The 24,505-nt window shown below is 40.8% G+C and overlaps 1 protein-coding gene across 4 annotated transcripts in view; it reads right to left on the reverse strand.

Moving 5' to 3' along the window:
- Positions 1-876: 876 nt before the first annotated feature.
- DGKH (diacylglycerol kinase eta) overlaps positions 877-24,505 on the reverse strand; it is a 444,882-nt gene continuing 421,253 nt past the window's right edge. For all 4 annotated transcript variants that reach the window (XM_073614202.1, XM_073614203.1, XM_073614204.1 and 1 more), the window contains one exon: positions 877-6,596. In XM_073614202.1, the coding sequence (XP_073470303.1) occupies positions 6,507-6,596 (90 nt within the window). In that variant the 3' untranslated portion in view covers positions 877-6,506. The remainder of the gene's footprint in view (positions 6,597-24,505) is intronic.

Below are 24,505 nucleotides of genomic sequence, written 5' to 3' on the forward strand. Positions count from 1 at the left end.
TGAATTGTCTGAGACAACTGTTCCCTCAGACTGATAACTAATAGAGCTTACTGCGGTTGTAAGGGAAAACTTTGTAAAAAGAAAACCGTAAACAACTACTTCACAGAGGTTCGACCTGTCCAAAGTACAGTTGTATTCAACAGAGCTGACTGGGGTCAGCAGTTATCTATCAAGTGAAAAGTTTTTCTCCTGCATTTGGAAATTGCAATCTTAAAGTAAATTTGCTAATTCTAACGTGTATTGATAGTAGAAAATTTCTACAGAATGGAATGATGCCCTCAAAACTATTGAACATCTCTTATCTGTGTGTATGGTCTTATAGCTTTGGTTGAACTCCATCCCCAGCATGCCACATTTTGTCTGCCTCTGACTGAATTTGTTTTTTCATTCAACCAGAAGGCTGATCAAAAAACCTCACAGATCCCCTCATCCACACAAGCGGGGGTGATGCAGGAATCTCCCTTGCTGTGTGATTGTATTCTGATGGCAAGGACTCCCCCACTGGTGGTATACATTGATGAGAGCTGCAGCAGCTGATTGAACGCAGGTTTTCCAGCAGGACCATATGACAGAAGCTGATCGTCAGCTTCTGTCGACCAGAGAAGGCTTCACACAAATCAAAATTTAGCTGGTTCCTGCTGAACCAGCCGCATTTCGAATCATGTGTACCAAGCTTTAATATATCTTTAAGACATCTACATAATAAGGCAGATATTTTAAATTCAGACAGTAAAAGCATTTTCTTTTCACCAGATTGACTCAGGATAAGTTCGCATTGTGTGTGTGTGTGTATGTGTGATATATATATATATATATATATATATATATATATATTTATTTACACACACACACATTTACATTCTTGCAGGTAAAAAAAAAAAAAAGTGCATTTGTTATTTTTTTTTTTAAACTGGAGCCTGTAAAGCATTGCACCTGCAGATCGCGGGTGCAATGCCAGGATCCTGCAGATTCTAAATTCACAGTCTATGCAGGCAGTTACTAAATTGCAGGAAGAACCAAAGAATGATGCTCACCAGTGCCCTCGCAGTTCATGGAGAACTACAAACCATCGGCCGCGGTGGCCAACGGTACTTGTTTATTCATTCACAGAATACTGAATGAATGATGTGGCTGTGTGGGCAAGCGTGGTTTTTAAATTAAGACAGCGGATGTGGGAAGAGGATCCCCCCAACCACTGTCACAGGGAGGGGGGGATCAGGGGGAGAGGAGGCAGGAGCTGGAACATGTTACTTGTTCCACCATAAATACGGGAGAAACATGTAACATGTTCCAAAGGTGAACTTAGCCTTTACTGCAATCAGATGAATAGTTAAGGTGACAGAACTGCTTCATCATCAACTGTGCGCTTTTACCATTCCTTCAAATAATGACCAGCATGAGGGAAAAAAGTTAATTTAAAATTGCACATAATTTACAACTTTTTTTTCAGAAAAATAATAACAGCAAATTTAACATTTGTAACACAATATTAATTTATAGTAAAAAAACAAAACAAAAACCAAAACAAAAACTCACATATCTAAAACATTGAAAATTAACCAAGTAAAAAAAAATTACACAATTAAAAAAAAAAAAAAATCTTTATATAGGATGATACAGTGCTGAACATAATATACAAATATGCAGATCAACTGCATAATAACAGTGAGATATTTATATTCCAAACAGATACAGTATTAAAGTAGTGCACTGGTAACCTCTTCTTTATAGTTGTGTGATAAATTACCCCACAAAAACTCTAAAAGTTTATATAAATATTGCACCTCACACATTGTCCTGCTTTACCAGAAAACAGGGAGCTTTTATTATACAAAACTTATCTGAAAGGGGATAGAATGCATTTGTAAAAGAATGTTATAAACTAGTTCACTTGGTCAAGAAAGAGCCTCTAGCGCGGATCATTATAAAAAAGATTTTAAGCAGTAAAGACATCTATGATACAATGATAAAAAACAGAACTAGGTTTCAACTTAATTTTGTTTTTCTTGCTTGAACACAGGTGTAAAAATACTATAATATAGAGAAAAAATATGATTTTGTTTACGCACTGTAAATGAGACACTGAAGTTGATTTACTAAAGGAGTAGAGATTGTTTTCTTACCAAGGTGAATGTTTACTGAGCTTTGTAAATAAGGCAAGGCTGTATTTCCATTGAATAACAAATCATGTACAAAGACATTAAAAAATAGATTTTTTTTTCCCTTACACATGATTAAATCATTGATGTGAACATGACTTCACAACATTTACTAGGGAAACAGTGAAGAGTCACTACTCCTTTAGTAAATTAACCCCACTGCTTAGTTTAGCCAACAGTGGATACTACATTGGACTTTATTACCAAAAGTTAAAGCACACAAATTCAAAAACAAAAAGTGTAATATACTAAGCTTGCTAGTACTTACATGTGGTAGCTTCACTAATTTTCACATTTTGAGGCTATGAATATTTTTAGTAAGTACAGAAAATGACTTGATCTGGAAATAACAGGGTTTTTGTCACATCAGATGAGCTCAAAAGAAAGCACAAAAACCTTGAAGACCAATCTATATGACAACAATGGCTTCCCACATAGATACAGTAGAGATATGAGTGTAGACACGAATTAGCAGGAAGTGTGTTCTTTGCAGAATTAGGTGAAAATAAAGTGAAAAATTTGAAAAAAATAAAACTCGCCGCCAACCACATCTTAGCACTAAAAGCTGTAATATTTTAATTTTTGTTTTTAAATACACTTTAAAAAGAGTCAGTTCACACAAAACTGGTATGCCAGCTTTGTATGGATGAAGGTAGATAGAATCAGCCAGCAATTTCTTAAAGTAGAAGTCAACCCCAACACTAAAACCTCGAAATCTACAGGCATCCACGATACAAGACTAACCTATCTAGCCCTGTAAAGAAGAAATCGTATACATATCTTTTTTTGATGCCACTCCAGTCTGGTCTCCAGCGGCGGAAGCTCTGCAGAGAAGTGATGTCACCCATAGAGTTACTATGAGGCTTGCGTTGTTGGCTGCCTCTTCTGCACACAACTCCACAGCGAAGCTGCCGCTGATAGCTCAGCATGGGACTGGACCAGATGGGCTTAAAAAAAAAAGGTATGTATAGCCATTTCATCTTTACAGGGCTAAATGGGTTAGTTTTAGATCGTGGATGCCTGCAGATTTAGAGATTTTAGTGTTAGGGTGGACTTCTACTTTAAGTTTGCCAGTCATTGAAATTTCTGCTCCTTGAATCCCAACTCTCTTGTCATACCCAAGTTATTCCAGTGGGGTCTTATTTTCCCTGTTGCACTGTTTTTAAACAGTACAGAGAATGTAAAAGAAGCATTAATAATCTACTTATTGCAACAGAAAGAGTAAGACAAAAGCCAGAGGAAAGAATGGGGAATCATGAAGTAGTAGAAACTAGTGGGTTATTCGATCAACCACTATTCAATGCCTTCACCACAATAAAAAAAAAAAAAAAAATGTTGTTTTAGGTGAACTAACCATTTCAATACTTTCTATTGTGTTGTTTCAACCAGGGTTTTACAGTTATGCCGTGTACACACGATCGGAAATGCCGCCAGCAAAACTCAGATGAGAGCTTTTTGTCGGAAAAATTGACTGCGTGTATGCTCCATCGGTCTTTTGCTGGCAGAATTCCAGCCAGCTAAAGATTGAGAGCATGTTCTCTGTTTTTCAGTTGGGAAAAGTTCCTATCCGAAATTGCGTTCGTCTGTATGCAATTCGGACCGCAAAAAAATCACGCCTGCTCGGAAACAATTTGACGCATGCTCGGAAGCATTGAACTTCATTTTCTCGGCTCTTCGTAGTGTTGTACATCACTGCGTTCTTGATGGTCGGTCGAAAGTTCTGAGAACTTTTGTGTGACCGTGTGTATGCAAGGCAAGCTTGAGCGGAATTCCGTCGGAAAAACCATCCAAGTGTTTTCTGATGGAAATTCTGATCGTGTGTACGCGGCATTACAGTAGATTAGGGTTTATGATATGTTGACTAAAAATTCTGAATGTTCTCCTCTATATTCTTATGAAAGAAGTCTGTGCGTTTTCACTACTATCACCAACAAACCAGAAACCAGTGACATCATTGAGGTACTTCTTATAAACGATGACAGACCCCACATGGCTGCTTCTAAATTCATTTTCGGCTAGCACATCACCGAATAAGTAAATACTTGTAACTATGAAAAAATACTGCAAGTTATGGCCACAAATTTACCTTTACTGAACAAAAAAGAAAGAGTTCATAATAAAAGTAACAGGGGAGGTAGGATGCTGGTACTTTTCATGCTACATGTTTAAGTGGATGTCAAGGGCAGGATCGCATGAACTCTATTAAAGTGCTTTATCAGCTTAGAAATAATGTGTGCAAGCTTGGGGAAAGTATGTGGAGCTCTTACTATAACACACACTCAAGACTATTTTCACTATCAGCCAGCCCCTTGCTTTATTAAATCAATATAAATGCGTTCATCTAAGTTAAAAAAAATGATTTAAATGCTGTGATCCACAGCATTTAGACCTACAAAAGAAAGCAGCACAAAACATGCCCATGTGTTATTACGAGGCTGATGGAAGGTAGATGTCTTATGCCACAATAAATAGCCAGGTTTTTAAATAAAGGTGGTTTACTAGTGGCTGCAACATAATCATGCCACATTTAAAAGCTAGAAGTATTTATTTTGCATTAAATGGCAGTACTATGAACCATGCCATTGTATGTTAGCATATATCATTCAACTAGTGTGTTAAAACTTTTACAATAAAAGCATCTACTTCAGCTGGGCGGACATTATGCCTCACTAACAGATAAAAAATACCAATGATATCAATTTACTGGTACTGGTGCACAAAATGTATCAGCAGCTATAAGCAGCAGTCTGTAGTTGATATACCTTATCACTTGATTTGTTCTACAAGCAACTCTGCAAAAAGAATATGCAATTAAATGTTTTTGATTCAATGATGTTTAACTACATACGTGTATTCCAATACAAAAAGGTTTATAAAGACACAAACCACCTTGTTCTAATAAAGAGTTCTTATTCTTAAGTGTTATATGTGTTAAGTGCAATACACTGAAGCTACCATTAAGAACAAGCTCTAAAATTTCAGTGCTGGGTGTTGCAATGCACTACACTGCATCTCAATGTGCAGCAGTGCATAATGATGAATCAAGTGTCGTTTGACAGTTCAGTAAAGTTGAAAAAAAAAAAAAAAAAAAAAAAAAGGTAAACAGTGTGATGCGTTATTAAAACGCATTGGCGCCGCTCCCTTTAATGTGCACACCAGTAGCCATGATATAAAAGTGGCTGCTGGTGTGACCTTAAGTCCTTAAGAGTAAGAATTCTGATTGAATAAGGCAGAAGTGAACATAGCAGGAGTAAACAAGACACTTTAGCTGCCTAGATTGAGCTACAGAAAGAACAGTAAAGGAGGACTTTAGCCAGGCATCTTGGCCTAAAGCAGTGAGGGCATTGCTACTGTAACCCTGGTGGCGAGACAGCAGCCATGTCTATTCTATTGCTACCTGATTTCTTTGAGCTGAAGACTGCTGAAAAATGTCACTGAAATTTAATAACATAAGGCAATGGAAAAAAAAAAAAAATCAAGAGTCCCCAAGAAATTACAAGATAAATTTTGTGAGGTAACCATCATTGCAAAATGTAAATTTTGATAAGCTATGTCTATCGGAGTCAATTACAAAACAATATTGATTAGCTATAATAAATATGTTCAACATACATAATGCACATCAGTTTCTGAAGATACATGGCACATGAGCTACATCTTCACATCCACAAATCCCCTGCCACAGAACATACTCATGCAAAAATATACAACACATAATACAAAAGTGCCTTCAGCCAAAAGACACATCAGTAGTAATAAATTAAAACTTAGTAAAATCAATATAAAAATTGTTCAAGTTTTTGTGTGTGTTTTTTTGTCTTCGTATCTGATATGTCATGCAACTAAAATCCAACTTCAACAGGCACTCCATGCAAGTTCATTTGCATTCACTTTATAAAGTGTTTTTTTTTTCAGTCATACTCCTTGGCCAATGAGGGAATGGTACCTGAGGCAGCATGAACCAAGACTACCAACTTAGGCGTGGCCCATTTTATGTTGGCCTTTCCTGTTATTTGGAAGTCTGGGCCTCATACAAGGAAGCTTGGTAACTTTAAACCATTAAAAGATAAGTTGTCACTCTTTATATATGGCACTTAATAGTGCCACAGCAATACAAGTGTCTTCATTCTCCAAACATCACTGTCATTTCTAAACAAGTAAACAAGTCATGCAGATCTAAACTTCTCAAAACTTTGGCACCAAATTGCTAACACAATAGCCAAGTGCACAATGCTCCAAACTTTATCCTCCTGGTTTCCACATTTATATTGTAAACTAAAACCGCATAGTGCCTCTAAATCAACTCGATTCTCTGGTCAGGCCTTCTGCCATATATGAACACCTCCTTCAAAAGTCAGATAAAGATGCATTTTTGCTGAGTTCCTTAATTCCCTGTAGAATTCGCTTCATATGACCCACTTTCATTATCCCCAGATCCTACAAAAGAAACAAAAAAACATTTATTAATAGCAGCTATCAGTGAAAAATATCAAACGATAGTACATTAAAAAAAAAAAAAAAAAAAACAGGATCAGTAGGCACACACAGAAAATCACTATAGCCAAAACTATATTATCAAAAATGGGCATGTATTTTAGTTTTTCACCCACCACCACGTTTTGAAGAAGAAATTGATAATCTGAAGAAATAATGGCACTACATAAAAAGGCAAAAAATGTTTTGTTTTAATACATTAGAATAACAATGTCTATGAAATGTATATGTTGATGAAATATCTCCACAAAGAGGTTACTATATAATGGATGCCCTATTAGGATGATATATAAAAGAAAAGTATTAAAACACACAAACATTTTTTCATGCCAACATAGTATTGAAGAAAAGGCCAACTCTAAATTGACCACTAATTTCCTGTGTCAATAAACTGTATAGGAGTACCCATTAAACCCTGCATAGTCCCAGAAATGTTATAAAAATGGTTTGGCTAAAGACATTTATTTCTGCACTCCTCTGACCCAGATTCAACCAACAGTGGGCTAAAGGCCGTTGTTGGCTGACATCACAAAGCTGGTCCAGGGCCTGGAAGGATCCGGACTTTAAAAGGTTTGGCTTCATCCAAATGCCTGACTGGCAGCTGGCTCTGTGTCTCAGTGCGCCGCTGAGAGCATTAACCAGCTGCCTCCCCTCCAGCCCGGCGCTCCAGTGAGCGCTGAAGGGCCAGAGCAGAGCAGTGATTGTCAGTCGCCACTTTCTGCTCAGTGAACAACAACTGAGCAATCAGCGGTCATGTGATTTCTCAGTCCTTGGTCTCTGAGCTGGCAGGGGACTGCTGCAGCATTAGATTGAAACTGCAGCATTAGATTGATGCTGCAGCCTTATAGGGGAGGATGTATGTTTGTTATTTTGATTTCCCACACTTCTCCTTTAATGTTCGATTTTCATATTTGCATACCTCCCTAACTCCTTGATGCCTAAAGGTAAAACAAATCTGAATGCAGTTTTGCGAATTTTGATAACTGTTCGTAAAACTGTTCATATCATTGCAACCACTTGATGTATCCGGGTGAATTACAGTGCCTTGTATTCACCCCCCTGGTGTTTTTCTTGTTTTGTTGCATTACAACCTGGAATTAAAATAGATTTTTTTTGGGCTGGGGATGGGGCTTTGTATCATGTGATGTACACAACATGCCTATGACTTTGAAGGAACAAAATATTTTTTATTGTGACACAAATGATAAGACAAAAAAAATAAAAATAAAATGAAATCTTAAGTGCATAAGTAATCACCTTTGTTATGAAACCCCTAAGTAGGATGTTTTACACCCATTACTTCAGATGATTACGTAAGGATGCTTTCTACCCTGCTCTTTTGTGTGGATGCCCTAGAATAAGTAATGATACACAACTACAGCAATAGCTGGTTGCAGAGCTGAACCTGCAAGTGTAAAGAGAGCTATTTTAAGTTGTTCTAAAGCCTCAAGATTTTTTACCTTAATGCATATCCAAGCAGGAATCTTTAAACTACAGCCCTCCAGCTGTTGTGGAACTACACATCCTATGAGGCACTGTAAAACTCTGACATTCACAGAAATAACTAGGCATGATGGGAATGGTAGTTCCTGAACAACTGGAGGGCCATAGTTTGAAGACCCCCTACCCTAAAGCAACTATTGACACAGCCTCCCGGTCTGTGTCAATAGTGGCTTTCCATGGAGGCACTCGCCGAAAAGGAGGGATCTGGAGTGCTGGCGGGGGACCCCACAAAAGGAGGATCAGGGCTACTCTGTGCAAAACCATTGCACAGAGCAGGTAAGTATAGCAGGTTTTTTTTTTTTTCAGATTACAAAAAAACAAAGGTATAATGTTACTTAAAGAGTGTATCAAACTTCATATCTGCAGAAACTTTGAATGAAAGAACCTCTTCAATTGGTACAGTGAGATTTAAGACTGAGATGGCAGGATCTACTATCAAAACAGACCACTTTTTTGTGAACTCTATTTCCACTGAATAGAGTTTGGCGATGATTTGAAGGGTGAAAATATTTCTGAACTAACATAGCCCCCTGACAGGGACATGCCTTGAATGATAACCGTCCTATTTTCTATCTACCGAACTGTCAAGCCACCAAAGGGTTGGGGTCATAACTGATCACACTTGCACCAAGGCGACTGCAGTTTAAATAGAGGCTAAGATGGCAACTTTCTTGCCTGTAAAAGGAAAGGATGGTTTAGTTCCACTGACGTTTCAATTGTGTTGCTATACCTTTAAGCAGAGAAAGGGGATTTAGTGCAGAAATTCACTGGGAGTCTTTAGTTGCCTAGAGTGATATTAAGTTGCAGGTGTGTTGCTGTTTCTTTAAAGAGGAACTAAAGTTCTGCTGTACCTCACTGTGAGCAGGCAGGCTTTTTATTGCAGAAGAGACATGCAATGTCTCTTCTCCAATAAACTATACCTACCTGTAAAATTACAGCAATCCCTGCAATGTAAGCTGAGCTGCGCATGCGTTGCCCCATCAGTACAGTGGCTGGCCCAATCCTGTGTGCTGGGATAACTCAGGAGTGACATCCCACGCCGGCCAATAAACTGGTCTAAAAACCAGCATACAGAAGAAGATGCTGAGACCCGGGGGACCGCTGGAAAGGTGCGTATCTCTGCCTTTAGTTACGCTTTGAGGAAAAGGGGTTACCTCTAGGCAAGTCAGCTTTCAATATATCATAGGTGTGTGTGTATATATTTATTTATATAGATATGTATTAAGTCAAAAAAATGCAAAGTGAGCGAACAGAAGAAAAATCTAAATAAATATTTGGTGCAACTACCCCTTGGCTTCAAACCAGCATCAATTCTTACACAAAGTCAGGGATTTTGTAGGATTAGTCTCAGGTGTATGATTAAGCAATTATAGCAATGTTAATAATGAACCGAAACAGTTATGTAGTAGGCTTAACGCTGGGTAAAAAACAGCCAAACTATTAAGGTGAGGTTGTGGAAGACCGTTTTATGTCACAGGTCGCACAACATGGCAAGACTTAGCAGAGGAGCAAGAAAAAGTAGTTATAGTGCTTCAGCAAGGCCTCTCCCAGGCAAAGATTTCAAAGCTGACTGGGTTTTCAAGATGTGCTATTCAAGCTCTTTTGAAGAAGCACAAAGAAATGGGCAACACTGAGGACTGTAGACACAGTGGTCGCCCAACGAAACTTAATGCAGCAGATTAAAGACACATGTTTGCTTTCCTTCAAAACCGGGAGATGTTCAGCAGTGCCATCAGCACAGAACGGGCAGAAGCCAGTGGGACCCAGGTACACCCATCTACTGTTTGGAGAAGTCTGGCCAGAAGCGGTCTTCATGAAAGAATTGTGGCCAAAAAAACTATACCTCTGATGTGGAAGCAACTCAACTATGCACACAAACATAGAACTGGGGTGCAGAAAAATGGCAGCAGGTGCGCTGGACTGCGGAGTCAAAATGTGAAATATTTGGCTGTAGCAGGAGGCAGTTCGTTCACCAAAGAGCTGGAGAGCGATACAATAATAAGTGTCTGCAGGCAACAGTAAAGCATTGTAGAGATTCCTTGCAAGTTTGGGGCTGCATTTCTGCAAATGGGGTTGGAGATTTGGAGAGGATCAATGGTGTCCTCAATGCTGAGACATACAGGCAGATACTTATCCATAATGCCATACAATCTGGAAGGATTGTGATTGGCCCCAAATGTATTCTGCTACCTGCCAAGTTCCTTCAAAAACTGCGCAAGTGTACCTAGAAGAATTGATGTGAGTACCCCTTCACATTTTTGTAAATATTTTATTATATCATTTCATGTGACAACTCTGAAGAAATTACACTTTGCTACAATGTAAAGTAGTGAATGTACAGTTTGTATAACAGTGTAAATTTGCTGTACCCTCAAAATAACTCAACACACAGTCATTCATGTCTAAACTGCTGGCAACAAAAGTGAGTACACCCCTAAGTGAAAATGTCCAAATTGGGCCCAATTAGCCATTTTCCCTCCCCGATGTCATGTGACTCATTAGTGTTACAAGGTCTCAGGTGTGAATGGGAAGCAGGTGTGTTAAATTTGGTGTTATCGCTCCCCCTCTCTCATACTGGTCACTGGAAGTTCAACATGGCACCTCATGGCAAAGAGCTCTCTGAGGATCTGAAAATAAAAGAATTGCTTCTCTACATAAAGATGGCCTAGGCTATAAGAAGATTGCCAAGATCCTGAAACTGAGCTGCAGCATGGTGGCTAAGACCATACAGTGGTTTAACAGGACAGGTTCCACTCAAAACAGGCCCCTCCATGGCCGACGAAAGAAGTTGAGTGCACGTGCGCAGGGTCATATCCAGAGGTTATCTTTGAGAAATAGACATATGAGTGCTGCCAGCATTGCTGCAGAGGTTGAAGGGGTGGGGGGTCAGCCTGTCAGTGCTCAGACCATACGCCGCACACTGCATCAAATTGGTCTGCATGGCTGTCATCCCAGAAGGAAGCCTCTTCTAAAGATGATGCAAAAGAAAGCCCACAAACAGTTTGATGAAGACCAGCAGACCAAGGACATGGATTACTGGCACCATATCCTGTGGTCTGATGAGACCAAGGTAAACTTATTTTGGTTCAGATGGTGTCAAGTGTGTGTGACGGCAACCAGGTGAGGAGGAGTACAAAGACAAGCGTGTCTTGCCTATAGTCAAGCATGGTGGTGGGAGTGTCATCGTCTGGGGCTGCATGAGTGCTGCCAGCACTGGGGAGCTACAGTTCATTGAGGGAACCATGAATGCCAACATATACTGTGACATACTGAAGCAGAGCATGATCCCCTCCCTCTGGAGACTGGGCCGCAGGGCAGTATTCCAGCATGATAACAACCCCAAACACACCTCCAAGACAACCACTGCCTTGCTAAAGAAGCTGAGGGTAAAGGTGATGGACTGGCCAAACATGTCTCCAGACCTAAAACCTATTAAGCATCTGTGGGGCATCCTCAAATGGAAGGTGGAAGAGCACAAGGTTTCTAACATCCACCAGCTCCGTGATGTCATCATGGAGGAGTGGAAGAGGACTCCAGTGGCAACCTCTGGTGCCCAAGAGGGTTAAGGCAGTGCTGGAAAATAATGGTAGCCACACTACATATTGACACTTTGGGCCCAATTTGGACATTTTCACTTAGGAGTGTACTCACTTTTATTGCCAGCAGTTTAGACATTAATGACTGTGTGTCGAGTTATTTTGAGAGGACAGAAAATGTACACTGTAATACAAGCTGTACACTCACCACTTTACATTGTAGCAAAGTGTCATTTCTTCAGTGTTGTCATATGAAAAGATATAATAAAATATTTACAAAAATGTGAGGGGTGTACTCACTTTTGTGAGATACTGTATATACACACACACTATATTACCAAAAGTATTGGGATGCCGCCTGCCTGTACACGCACATGAACTTTAATGGCATCCCAGTCAGTCCGTAGGGTTCAATATTGAGTTGGCCCTTTGCAGCTATAACAACTCTTCTGGGTAGGCTGTCCACAAGGTTTAGGAGTGTGTCTAAGGGAATGTTTGACCATTCTTCCGGAAGTACTTTGTGAGGTCAGGCACTGATGTGGACGAGAAAGCCTGGCTCACAGTCTCTAAATCATCCCAAAGGTGTTCTATCGGGTTAAGGTCAGGATGTGCGGGGCAGTCACGTTCCTCCACCCCAAACTTGTGTATCCATGTCTTTATGGACCTTGCTTTGTGCACTGGTCAGTCATTTGGTAGAGGGGGGATTATGATGTGAGGTTGCATTTCTGGAGTTGGGCTTGGACCCTTAGTTCCAGTGAAGGGAACTCTTAAGGCGTCAGCATACCAATACATTTTGGACAATTTCATGCTCCCAACTTAGTGGGAACAGTTTGGGGGTGGCCCCTACCTGTTCCAACATGACTGCACACCTGTGCACAAACAAGGTCCATAAAGATATGGATGAGCGAGTTTGGGGTGGAGGAACTTGACTGGTCTGACCTCAACCCAATAGAACACCTTTGGGACGATTTAGAACGTAGACTGCGAGCCAGGCCTTCTCGTCCACATCAGTGCCTGACCTTACAAATGCTCTTTTGGAAGAATGGTCAAATGTTCCCATAGACACAAGCCTAAACCTTGTGGACAGCCTTCCCAGAAGAGTTGCAGCTGTTATAACTGCAAAGGGCGTGCCAACCCAATATTAAACTCTAGGGACTAAGACACCATTAAAGTTCATGTGCGTGTAAAGGCAGGTGTCCCAAAACATTTGGTAACTGTGTGTGTGTACATGTGTATATATTATATACATACACATATACACATACACAGTGGGGCAAAAAAGTATTTAGTCAGACACCAAAGGGGCAAGTTCTCCAACTTAAAAAGATGAGAGAGGCCTGTAATTGTCATCATAGGTATACCTCAACTATGAGAGACAAAATGTGGGCACAAAACCAGACAATCACATTGTCTGATTTTTTTAAAGGATTTATTTGCAAATTATGGTGGAAAATAAGTATTTGGTCAATATCAAAAGTTCATCTCAATACTTTGTTATATATCCTTTGTTGGCAATGACAGAAGTCAAACGTTTTCTTTAAGTCTTCACAAGGTTGTCACACACTGTTGATGGCATGTTGGCCCATTCCTCCATGCAGATCTCCTCTAGAGCAGTGATGTTTTGGGGCTGTCGCTGGGCAACACAGACTTTCAACTCCCTCCAAAGGTTTTCTATGGGGTTGAAATCTGGAGACTGGCTAGGCCACTCCAGGACCTTGAAATGCTTCTTAAGAAGCCACTCCTTCGTTGCCCGGGCGGTGTGTTTGGGATCATTGTCATGCTTCAATGCTCTTGCTGATGGGAGTAGGTTTGCACTCAAAATCTCACGATACATGGCCCCATTCATTCTTTCATGTACACGGAGAGAAACAGCCCCATGTACATGCAGAGAAACAGCCCCAAAGCATGTTGTTGCCACCCCCATGCTTCACAGTAGGTATGGTGTTCTTTGGTTGCAACTCAGCATTCTCTCTCCTCCAAACACGACGAATTGTGTTTCTACCAAACCGTTCTACTTTGGTTTCTTATGACAATATGACATTCTCCCAATCTTCTTCTGGATCATCCAAATGCTCTTTAGCAAACCTCAGACGGGCCCAGACATGTACTGGCTTAAGCAGGGGGACATGTCTGGCACTGCAGGATCTGAGTCCCTGGCGGCGTAGTGCGTTACTGATGGTAGCCTTTGTTACGTTGGTCCCAGCTCTCTGCAGGTCATTCACTAGGTCCCCCCCCCGTGTGGTTCTGGGATTTTTGCTCACCGTTCTTGTGATCATTTTGACCCCATGGGGTGAGATCTTTAGGAGCCCCAGATCGAGGGAGATTATCAGTGGTCTTGTATGTCTTCCATTTTCTAATTATTGATCCCACAGTTGATTTCTTCACACCAAGCTGCTTGCCTAATGCAGATTCAGTCTTCCCAGCCTGGTGCAGGTCTACAATTTTGTTTCTGGTGTCCTTCGACAGCTCTTTGGTCTTCACCATAGTGGAGTTTGGAGTGTGACTGTTTGTGGTTGTGGACAAGTGTCTTTTATACTGATAACAAGTTCAAACAGGTGCCATTAATACAGGTAATGAGTGGAGGACAGAGGAGCCTCTTAAAGAAGAAGATACAGGTCTGTGAGAGCCAGAAATCTTGCTGGTTTGTAGGTGACCAAATACTTATTTTCCACCATAATTTGCAAATAAATTCTTTCAAAAATCAGACAATGTGGTTGTCTGGATTAGTTTCCACATTTTGTCTCTCATAGTTGAGGTATACCTATGATGACAATTACAGGCCTCTCTCGTCTTCTTAAGTGGGAGAACTTGCACAATTGGTGGCTGACTAAATACTTTTGTGCCCCACTGTGTGTATATATATATATATATATATATATATATATATATATATATATATATATATGTATATATATATATATATATATATATATATATATATATATATATATATATATATATATATATATATATATATATATATATATATATATATATATATATATAATTGATACCTAGATAGCTAGATAGTTAGATAGTTCACCCTGCAACATGGCTTTCTATATTGGTTGAGACTCTTATCCTATGAATCCAAATGCCTGATTCCCTCAATCATCCAAAGGTACGTGCACGCTGCAATTTTAAGGAACTTTAACAGCAATATCAACAATATTCTTCATATTTTTATAAGGAATATACAGTTAGGTCCATATATATTTGGACACAGGCACAATTGTCATACTTTTGGCTCTGTATGCCACCAGAATAAAATTAAAACAAAACCATCTAAATTAATTTGAAGTGCAGACTTACAGCTTTAATTCAAGGACTGGAACATACATATCAAGTACAAATTTTGGACACTGCAACCATGTTTATAAAAGGACCCCCCCATTTTCAGGGGCTTAAATGTAATTGGACAGATGAATATGATCATAAAATGTTAATTTTTAATATTTTGTAGAGAATCTTTTACTGGCAATGACTGCCTGAAGTCTGAAACCCATGGATATTACCAAAGACTGGGTTTCCTCCTGATGCTTTGCCAGGCTCTAACTGCAGCTGTCTTCAGCGGTTCTTGGTTTGTGGGTCTTTCTGCCTTTAGTTTTGCCTTCAGCAAGTGCAATGCATGCTCAATTGGGTTGAGATCAGGCCATTGCACAATATTCCACTTCTTTTCCTTCAAAAGCTCCTGGTTGCTTTTGCAGTGTGTTTTGGATCATTGTCCATCTGTACTGTGAAGTGCCTTCCAATTAACTCTGCTGCATTTGGCTGAATCTGGGCTGACAGTATATCTCTAAACACTGCAGAATTCATCCGGCTGCTTCTGTCACATCAATAAACACCAATGACCCAGTGCCACTGGAAGCCATACATTCCCATGCCATCACACTGCCTCCACCATGTTTTACAGATGATGTTATGTGCTGTGGATCATGAGCTGTTCCAAGCCTTCTCCACAGCTTTTTCTTCCTGTCATTCTGGTACATATTAAGCTTAGTTTAATCCATCCAAAGAATGCTTTTCCAGAACTGGTCTGTTTTTTTTTTTAAGATGTTTTTTGGCAAAGTTTAATCTGACTTTTCTATTCTTCAGGCTTATGAAGGATTTGCACCTCGTGGTGAACCCTCTGTATTTGCTCTTGTAAAGTCTTCTCTTGATTGTAGTAGACTTTGACAATGATACGCCCACCTCCTGGAGAGTGTCCTTCACTTGTCTGGATGTTGTGAATAGGTTTTGTTTTACCATCAGAGGATCCTGCGATCATCCACCACTGTTGTCTTCCATGGACGTCCAGGCCTTTTTATGTTGCTGAGCTCACCTGTGGATTTTTCTTTCCTCAGAATGTACCAAACTGTTACATAGTTACATAGTAGGTGAGGTTGAAAAAAGTCCATCAAGTCCAACCTATGTGTGTGATTATATGTCAGTATTACATTGTATATCCCTGTATGTTGCGGTCGTTCAGGTGCTTATCTAATAGTTTTTTAAACTATCGATGCCCCCGCTGAAACCACTGCCTGTGAAAGGGAATACCACATCCTTCGTAAAGAACCCTCTACGCAGTTTAAGGTTAAACCTCTTTTCTTCTAATTTTAGTGAGTGACCACGTGTCTTATTAAACTCTCTTCCGCGAAAAACGTTTATCCCTATTGTGGGGTCACCAGTACACCATTTGTAAAATGAAATCATATCCCCTCTCAAGTGTCTCTTCTCCAGAGAGAATAAGTTCAGTGCTCGCAACCTTTCTGCAGAACTAATATCCGCCAGACCCCTTTTTTAGCTTTGTTGCCCTTCTTTGCACTCGCTCCATTTCCAGTACATCCTTCCTGAGGACTGGTGCCCAGAACTGGACAGCATACTCCAGGTGCAGCCGGACCAGAGTCTTGTAGAGTGGGAGAATTATCGTTTTATCCCTGGAGTTAATGCATGCCAATATTCTGTTTGCTTTGTGTGTGTATATACAGTTTCTTACAAAAGTGAGTACACCCCTCACATTTTCTATAAATATTTTATTATATTTTTTGCTTTGTTAGGCACAGCAATGGCATGCAATGCCCAATGGTCCATGCCAACTGACCTCCTTTTGTACAGTAAACGTTTAGGGGGAACTGTGTCAAATGCTTTTGCAAAGTCCAGCTACACAACGTCTACGGGCCTTACTTTATCTAGATGGCAGCTCACCTCCTCATAGAAGGCTAATAGATTGGTTTGGCAAGAACAATTCTTCATGAATTCATGCTGATTACTGCTAATTATACCATTTTCATTACTTAAATCTTGTATATAGTCCCTTATCATCCCCTCCAAGAGCTTGCATACTATTGATGTTAGGCTAACTGATCTTTAATTCCAAGGGATGTATTTTGGCCCTTTTTTAAATAGTGGTGCTACATTGGCTTTTCTCCAATCAGCTGCTACCATTCCGGTCAGTAGACTGTCAGCAAAAATTAGGAACAATGGTCTGGCAATTACTTGACTGAGTTCCCCAAGTACCCTCGGGTGCAAGCCATCTGGTCCCAGTGATCTGTTATTGTTAAGTTTCACAAGTCTATTTCTAATTCTGTCCTCTGTTAGCCATGAGGGTGCTTCCTGTGATGTTTCATGAGGACAAAAACTGTAGTTTTGGTTACTGTAGCGCCCCAATACCCTCGTGAAGACTGAGGAGAAGAATAAATTCAATACCTTCTCCCCATCCTTTGTAACCAGATGTCCTTCCTCATTCTTTATGGGGCCAATATGGTCTGTCAGCCCTTTTTTACTGTTTATATACCTAAAGAATTTATTGGGATTTTTTTGCTCTCCTATGCTATGTGTCTTTTGTGTTCTATCTTAGCCACCATAATTGCACCCTTACAGAACTTGTTGCATTCTTTGTAAAGTCTGAATGCTGATGATGATCCCTCAGCCTTGTATTTTTTGAAGGCCTTCTCCTTTGCTTTTATATGCATTTTTACATTAGAGTTAAGTCATCCAGGACTTTTGTTCGCTCTTTTAAATTTATTTCCCAATGGGATGCACTGGCTAATGCCCTTATTTAATATGCTCTTAAAGCAAACCCATCTCTCCTCTGTGTTTTTTGTTTCTAAGATTTTATCCCAATTTATATCTTCTAGCTTATATCTTATAGCAAGGTTTGTAATTTAGTGTTGATTTGGTCACTCCTAATGTTGCTGCTCTCTCTGACGGATTGCTTTAATTTTTGAAGCCTTACAATGGCCTGTTTCACTTGAATGGACAGCTCCTTTGAACACATAATGTAGGTTCACAGCAATAGATTAAAAATGCAAATACCACACTTAAAATCAACTCCAGACCTTTTACCTGCTTAATTGCTGAAGAAATAACAAAGGAGTAGCCCACACCTGGCCATGAAACAGCTTTTGATTCAATTGTCCAATTACTTTTGGTCCCTTGAAAAAGGGGGGTGGTTAATCTTAAGAGCTGTAATTCCTAAACACTTCCTCTGATTTGGATGTACATACCCTCAATTTAAACCAGAGTGTGTGCACTTTCAGCCCATATCCATTATATAATTATAGCTTGAATATGTTTAGGTAAATACCTGAAAAAAAACAAAAATTGTGCCTGTGTCCAAATATATATGGACCTAACTGTACATGCCCTGTTAGGAATCATACTTGCCAAATTAATGTTAACTGCTAATTGTTTCCAAAAATGCTCAATTTCTTAATGCCTAGTGCTGCCACATTATCAAAGCCCAGGAAGGGCAGCCTATTCCTTGTTGAGCAATCTCTCTACTGCAACACTTTTTTGCTACATTATACAGTATGAGCTGTGGTTAGGGAATAGTAGAATCCTGTCAGTTGCTGCACAGTACTTGAATGCAAGGCTATTCAGACCTGATGCACACTGCTTCCAAAGGATGAGTGAGAGAGAAGCAGCAAGATAAGATGTCATCTTTTGTCAGTTTTCACCTAGTGAGTTGACCAATAACACACCTCCTGTCTTACAGTGCCTCCACTCTGGATGAAGGCGCATAGGGGCACCTTTGGACATGAGCATTGTTACTCTGGGGGAGGGGAATATTAGATGTAATAGCAGATTTAGATACACTAACAAATGGAAGCCAAATACCAGCTCACACTATATAAGCAGTTACAGGAACAGCTCTCTTTCCTGTTTGGATTACAGTTGTACATAAACGCTGATCATTGTAAGCATCCCTGTCATCAGTGGTAAAAGGTTTGTTTCATCCCTCTAACTGCTACATCTGCAAGAGAGCTTGTTCTGTTGAGAAACAACAGACTTCATTATAGTCCCTCCATGTCTATATAGTTCCAAGGTGTCACATCTCTATTTACCTCAACAGCAATTAGCTGTTGAGGTAAATAGTTGATACCATTGCTTAGAAAACCAGAGTACCTTAGCCAAGTTAATCGTACAAAAGTTTAAAAAGCACTCAACCAAGCATGGCTGGATTTTGTCTACACAATCAGTCTGGATGTCAGTAGACAATTTTACGGTGCAGTTGAAATCAACAAAAGCCACATAGGAAAATCTGTAGTCTGTAGGTATCCTAAAAACTTCTGCTTCCAAAAGGCAAGCTTCTGCCTTTAAAATTTATCAGCAGTCCACAAGACAACTTAATTCTGCCCGGCAGTATGAACAGTGCACTTATCCGGATCTCCAGACAAACCCCTAAAACACACAACTAAAATACATACATGGGAACGGTTTTCCCTGTATTTACACTTCTGTTTATTTAGTTCTGAGATATTCACAGCCCTGCCATGTAGCAAAGCTGGATGGATTACACCACCGTCCATGTTACAGCTATGGAGTGTAGAAAGAATAAAGGGTTATCAACCTCTCTCCACCCCCAACCTGCTGACTGATCAGTGAAGGAGGTTATCTGTCTACTCACTATGCTCTTCCCTCCTAACACGTTCCTTGTCGGCACATTTGAAAAAAAATAAAATAAAATAAAAAACATACCTATGCTTCTCCTCCCTCCTCTCAGTTTGAGTTGAGTGTCGCTATAAAAGGGTATGGCAAGAGGCTTACACCAAGCGGTTGCAAAGGCAGAGGCTTTTTACAATACTGCATTCATGCAGTCTGGAAAAAAAACCTTCCGCATGCAGCATCCCTCGAAGCCCCGGCCCCAAAATGCATACCTGAGCCCGACATCAATTATAGCGATGTGCATGGGAACTGAGGCTCTTTCACTTCTCATTGGCTACAGCTGCTGTCAATCAGAGCCAGTGACGAGGGAGCTAGGGCAGGGCCGAGCCCCACTCTGTGTGTCTTATGGACACGCAGGGCAGGGCTCGGGAGCGATCCGATCACCTACAAGTGCCCCCATAGCAAGCCGCACTCCCTGAGGGGCATGACTAGAAGCCAAGAGTTACTTTAAACTCCAGTACATTTACATACTAGTTGCATTTAAAAAAATACTGTATGTATAATAACTGATTAATGGATACTTGGCTGCATTACATTGTATATTTTACATCTCCCTGGAATTCAGCTTTAAAACCGGACATGGGTAAAATACACCAGGAAATAGGAATTAGGACCATAATAAAATTCTAAACGACTGTACAGTATAGAGATTAGCCAAGTCAAAGTTGATTCTGTATTTTACAAAAAGGAGAGTGTCATCACTTAAGTGCGATACAATCGGTTTTTATGAGGCTTACATAAAAACAAACCCGTGCAACAATGATAATGTACAATAACTTACAGCAACCAACTTGATCCTAGTTTGCTGAACTCTTACCAGTGACAGGTGAACTGATTTAACAATTTAACATGAGTTATTGCCATTTACATTTTTTCCTATTCAGCAAGCCCAATAGGACATGACCCTTGTGATATTGGTGACACTGTAGCTCCCAGGTAATGATAGTTGCAGGGCAAGGGTTTGTAAGGATACTGCACCATGCCTATGTTATGGTGTTGATCCTAAACCTTATTTGCAATTTCATGTACTGTACATCTAGTGTGTGCTCATACAGTTCAGTGAAAGACTGGGAATCCAACCATTTTACACTAGGCATGCAAGAAATGAAGAATAAAAACAAAGCCCGTGAATAACATTTTAGGAAGGGTTTTAAGTCATCAAACCCTGATGAAAATACAAACACACCGCGATAACAATGGTATGCTTAGAAGACAACACATGAAAAAAATGCATCATATTCCGACATGCAAAACAAACTCTACACACACCACACAAAACAGAACAAAAATTATGCAAACCTTTTTATATATTTTCCATATATATGATCTGAAATGACACACTATTTGAGGTATATCAAAACATTATAAAGGATGACTTTAGATCAGAGCTAAGTGCAGAAAATTTTGTTATGATATTTTGAGAGCGATCATGGTTTAAAAGAGATGAACAACACTGATCCAAACATATGTTTTAATAAGGAAACATACATGCAACTAAAAGTTTTTTTAAATGCTTTGTGACAATGTGATTCATCCTTTTTACAACCTACTAAGCACAATGCTGCTCTCTTTATCCACTAAGAGATGAGAATGGTAGCTTTTTATAGCTTTAAAATAACTAGCGCGTGTTCCTTTTTAGAAATGTTATATTTATGAAACATTTAAGTTACGTTCACACTAGCCTGCAAAGAAAAATGCAGGGTTTTACTGTACAGCCTAGTACAGTGCTGGCTCCGCATTGCTTGTTTTTTTATTTGAAGTGTCACATAATAACAATTAATTCTTGCCACTGCACAGAATCACAGTGTGTGGTGACATGTTGTGCCATTGAGTACAGTGCAGACAAATACAGGGATGCTGCATTTTTCCACACTGCATTGCAACGCACCATAATCCCATCACATCAGCATTCCAGTGTGAACAGGGCACATAAAAAAAAAAAAAAAAACACATTTTTTTTCTATGAGCCCTAGCTGTGATCTGTGTTTATCCAGTGAAAAAAATGTTGGTCACCACACAGTGTCAAAGAGCCGTAAACAAACATTGCTTTAGCTTTTGAACCCAATCATTTTTCATATTTTAGCATATTAAAACAGAACTAATGTATGAAAATTACTCATCTTCATTACAGCGATGCAACCGTTAAATCAGTCACTATCTTCTTCTTCCTGGGGTTCTTCTGGGTGCCAGATTTTCAGCCTCTTGATTGGCCACTGGAGAGGACTTGAGTCCTACACATGCATGGGAGCCATTCATCCTCCTAGCAAAATGTTAGGAAGATATGCTGAGCTGCGCATGTACAGCTCAGTGTATATTCAAGAGCTGACTGGAAGCATGCAAGTGAGTTTGTCTTATTGCAGAAGAGTCGCAGCATCTCTTCTGTAATAAAAAGCTGCTTACTCACTTCAACACCACAAATAGTAGCTATATTTACCAATACTTAGTAAAAAAAATTTTTTTTTTTTTTCATATCCACCGGAAAAACATTTTCTGAGTTCTCTGAAGGACACAGCTTGGCAAGGAATCCTAAATACTACACTATATGGAATTTTTGGACCTTCACAAATGGTTGAGAGCCTTAAGTTCCAGGATTGTCTGAACATCATACTTTTTCAGGACCGTACACAGCTTGGAATAAAAACCCTAAACCTTTCAGGAGCAGGGGCAGGAGTGATCACTCCCTGATGCAGTAAGCCCTCAACTGCCAGATAAAGATTGTGGAGCAAAGACAGTGAAAGACTGAGATTGGAGATTGTCTGGTAAAAAGGAAAGACTATTTTTTTGTAGCACAACATGATCTGCTCACGATTCCAGTTGAATCCCAAGTACAGAGGGTGGCTTTGAGGTGCTTAGAGCCCTTGTCTGAGACGACAAAGAAGAAAAAGGTGCAGAAAAGAAGGTCCTTGCTTACGCTGTGGCTCCTTGGCCTTTTTCATATGGCGGGGCTGTGGCGCTCGTGTGGCGTGGCTGTGGTGTCCCCTCCTGGAGTGCGAGCAGCGGCGGCTCCGGTGTCTGCTCCCCAAGCTTCCTCCGCCGTGTGTGTCCTCTTCTGCCAAAGTCCTAGGATCGCCTGATGCTGTGGCCAATCAGAAACAGGTTTCACGACCTGTCTCCTGATTGGCGGGGAGGAACTTAAGTGTGAAAATAGCAAAATATTGTCACACAACTGGGTGGGCTCAGAGGGCAATGCTCTGCGCTCCAAGGCCACCCTTTTTTGAAGCCTATTAGGGCCTCTGCTCTGATCAGGTGCTTAAAAAAAAAAAAAAAACAAAAACACACCCCGCATTGGAATCCATGGTCCGGGGATCTGATATGTAGATCAGGGGGCCGGACGCATGGATAGGCTAGGCGGCGCCCGTGCGCCCTTTATGGACGGGCCGCCACTGGCAGGAACTCAACCACAACCCCCCAAAAAACCCTCTCCCAGGGGTGTGCTATGTGCAGAGTTCCGGTGTGCGCTTGGCACATAGTACAGGGTTTAGGGATGTGCTACATGCAGAGGTCGGGGCTGTGCTATGTACATATTGCAGAGTTCCGGGGTTCGCTGCATATAGAGTGCAGAGTTCAGGCTTTTTCAACAGCTCCCCCTTCACTTCACCCATATCCCCCACTTAAAAGCTCCCCTATCCTGCTGTATTGAGCTAAAGCACCCAGTCGGCTCTAGTACCTCTCCGCACTAGGTAACTCCTCCTCTCTCACTTGCAGGGAGATCATCTAGTGGGGGTGTCAGCATCCGCAATGCACCCCAGGCACCTGCATCTCCCTTCTTCCCATCCTGCATTTAGTGGGAGCTGCTGAGGAGACCAGATCTGTGGGAGCCGTTGGGAGACAAGCTATCCCTGGTATATACAGAAGCCAGACTTCTGTGTTTACCAGTGATAGTGGTGAGCAGGGAGAAGAGGGCCTGAGCCAGAGGTGGTGGAAGTTCCACCAAGTTCCAGCTGAAAAAAAGCCCTGCTTGTTGATTACTGAAGCCCTGACGCATTTGCCCATTCTGTAAAATTGGGACACCAATGCCATGGCAACAGTATACATAGAGTTTGCAACAGATTCCACCTTTGTCAGCTGGGTCCTTGAAAGGAGTAGATTCCTCCACCAGAATCACAGTTGCTTTGTTCAAAATTGGCTGGTTCAGGACTGGGGGAGACGACCACTTCTTTCAATGGGAACTGGTTTGGTACCACAAAAGGCAATTTTGGACATTTCTATAACCTATACACAAATGTATCAAAATAGGCAGAATAAGGAAAGCTTTGGTGGCTTATGGGCAACAAAAGGAACAGCTGATGCTCATGGGGCCCTTGGGGATATTCAATTTTCAAAGTCTCCCACACCGAAGAAATTAGGGCAGACACTGATGCTTTTTTTCTGTGCTACAAGAGTAGAGGAGTCATCCTTAATACCAGAGCAGGGGCCCACACCTACTTGATATGCAGACACGGCGGATCCCGCCACAGCTTTAACCTCTGCCGGGAGTAATGGCTTTGACTCTTCAAAGATGGCTGCAGGAGAGAGGCTCCTCCAAGATAGAGGATTTCCAAAAATGGGCACCAGAGTTAATCAGCCACCACCATCCCCAAATCCCCAAATGAGGTTGGCCGCCAGACCTGGGTGAGCCAATTTGCCAACCACAAACTAGGGCAGGAGAGGAAACACCATTAAACCTCAGGGGAGGTGGCGTCCAAAGTAAGACTGATCAATTGCAGAACCGCACGGGTAAACGGGTAGACATTGAGGGGGTATCTGAAGCCCACCACACATCCACTAGGGATTGGGGGGGGGGGAAACACGTCCCATCCTAGTAGACAGAAGGCACTTGCCTATCCCAGGACAGTCTGCCCTCCACCGAAGTGTTGACCAGAGACTACACTGTGACAAGCAGCTAAA

The sequence above is a fragment of the Aquarana catesbeiana genome, linkage group LG02 (genome assembly GCF_042186555.1).
Source record: "Aquarana catesbeiana isolate 2022-GZ linkage group LG02, ASM4218655v1, whole genome shotgun sequence".
Classification (NCBI taxonomy): Eukaryota; Metazoa; Chordata; class Amphibia; order Anura; family Ranidae; genus Aquarana; species Aquarana catesbeiana.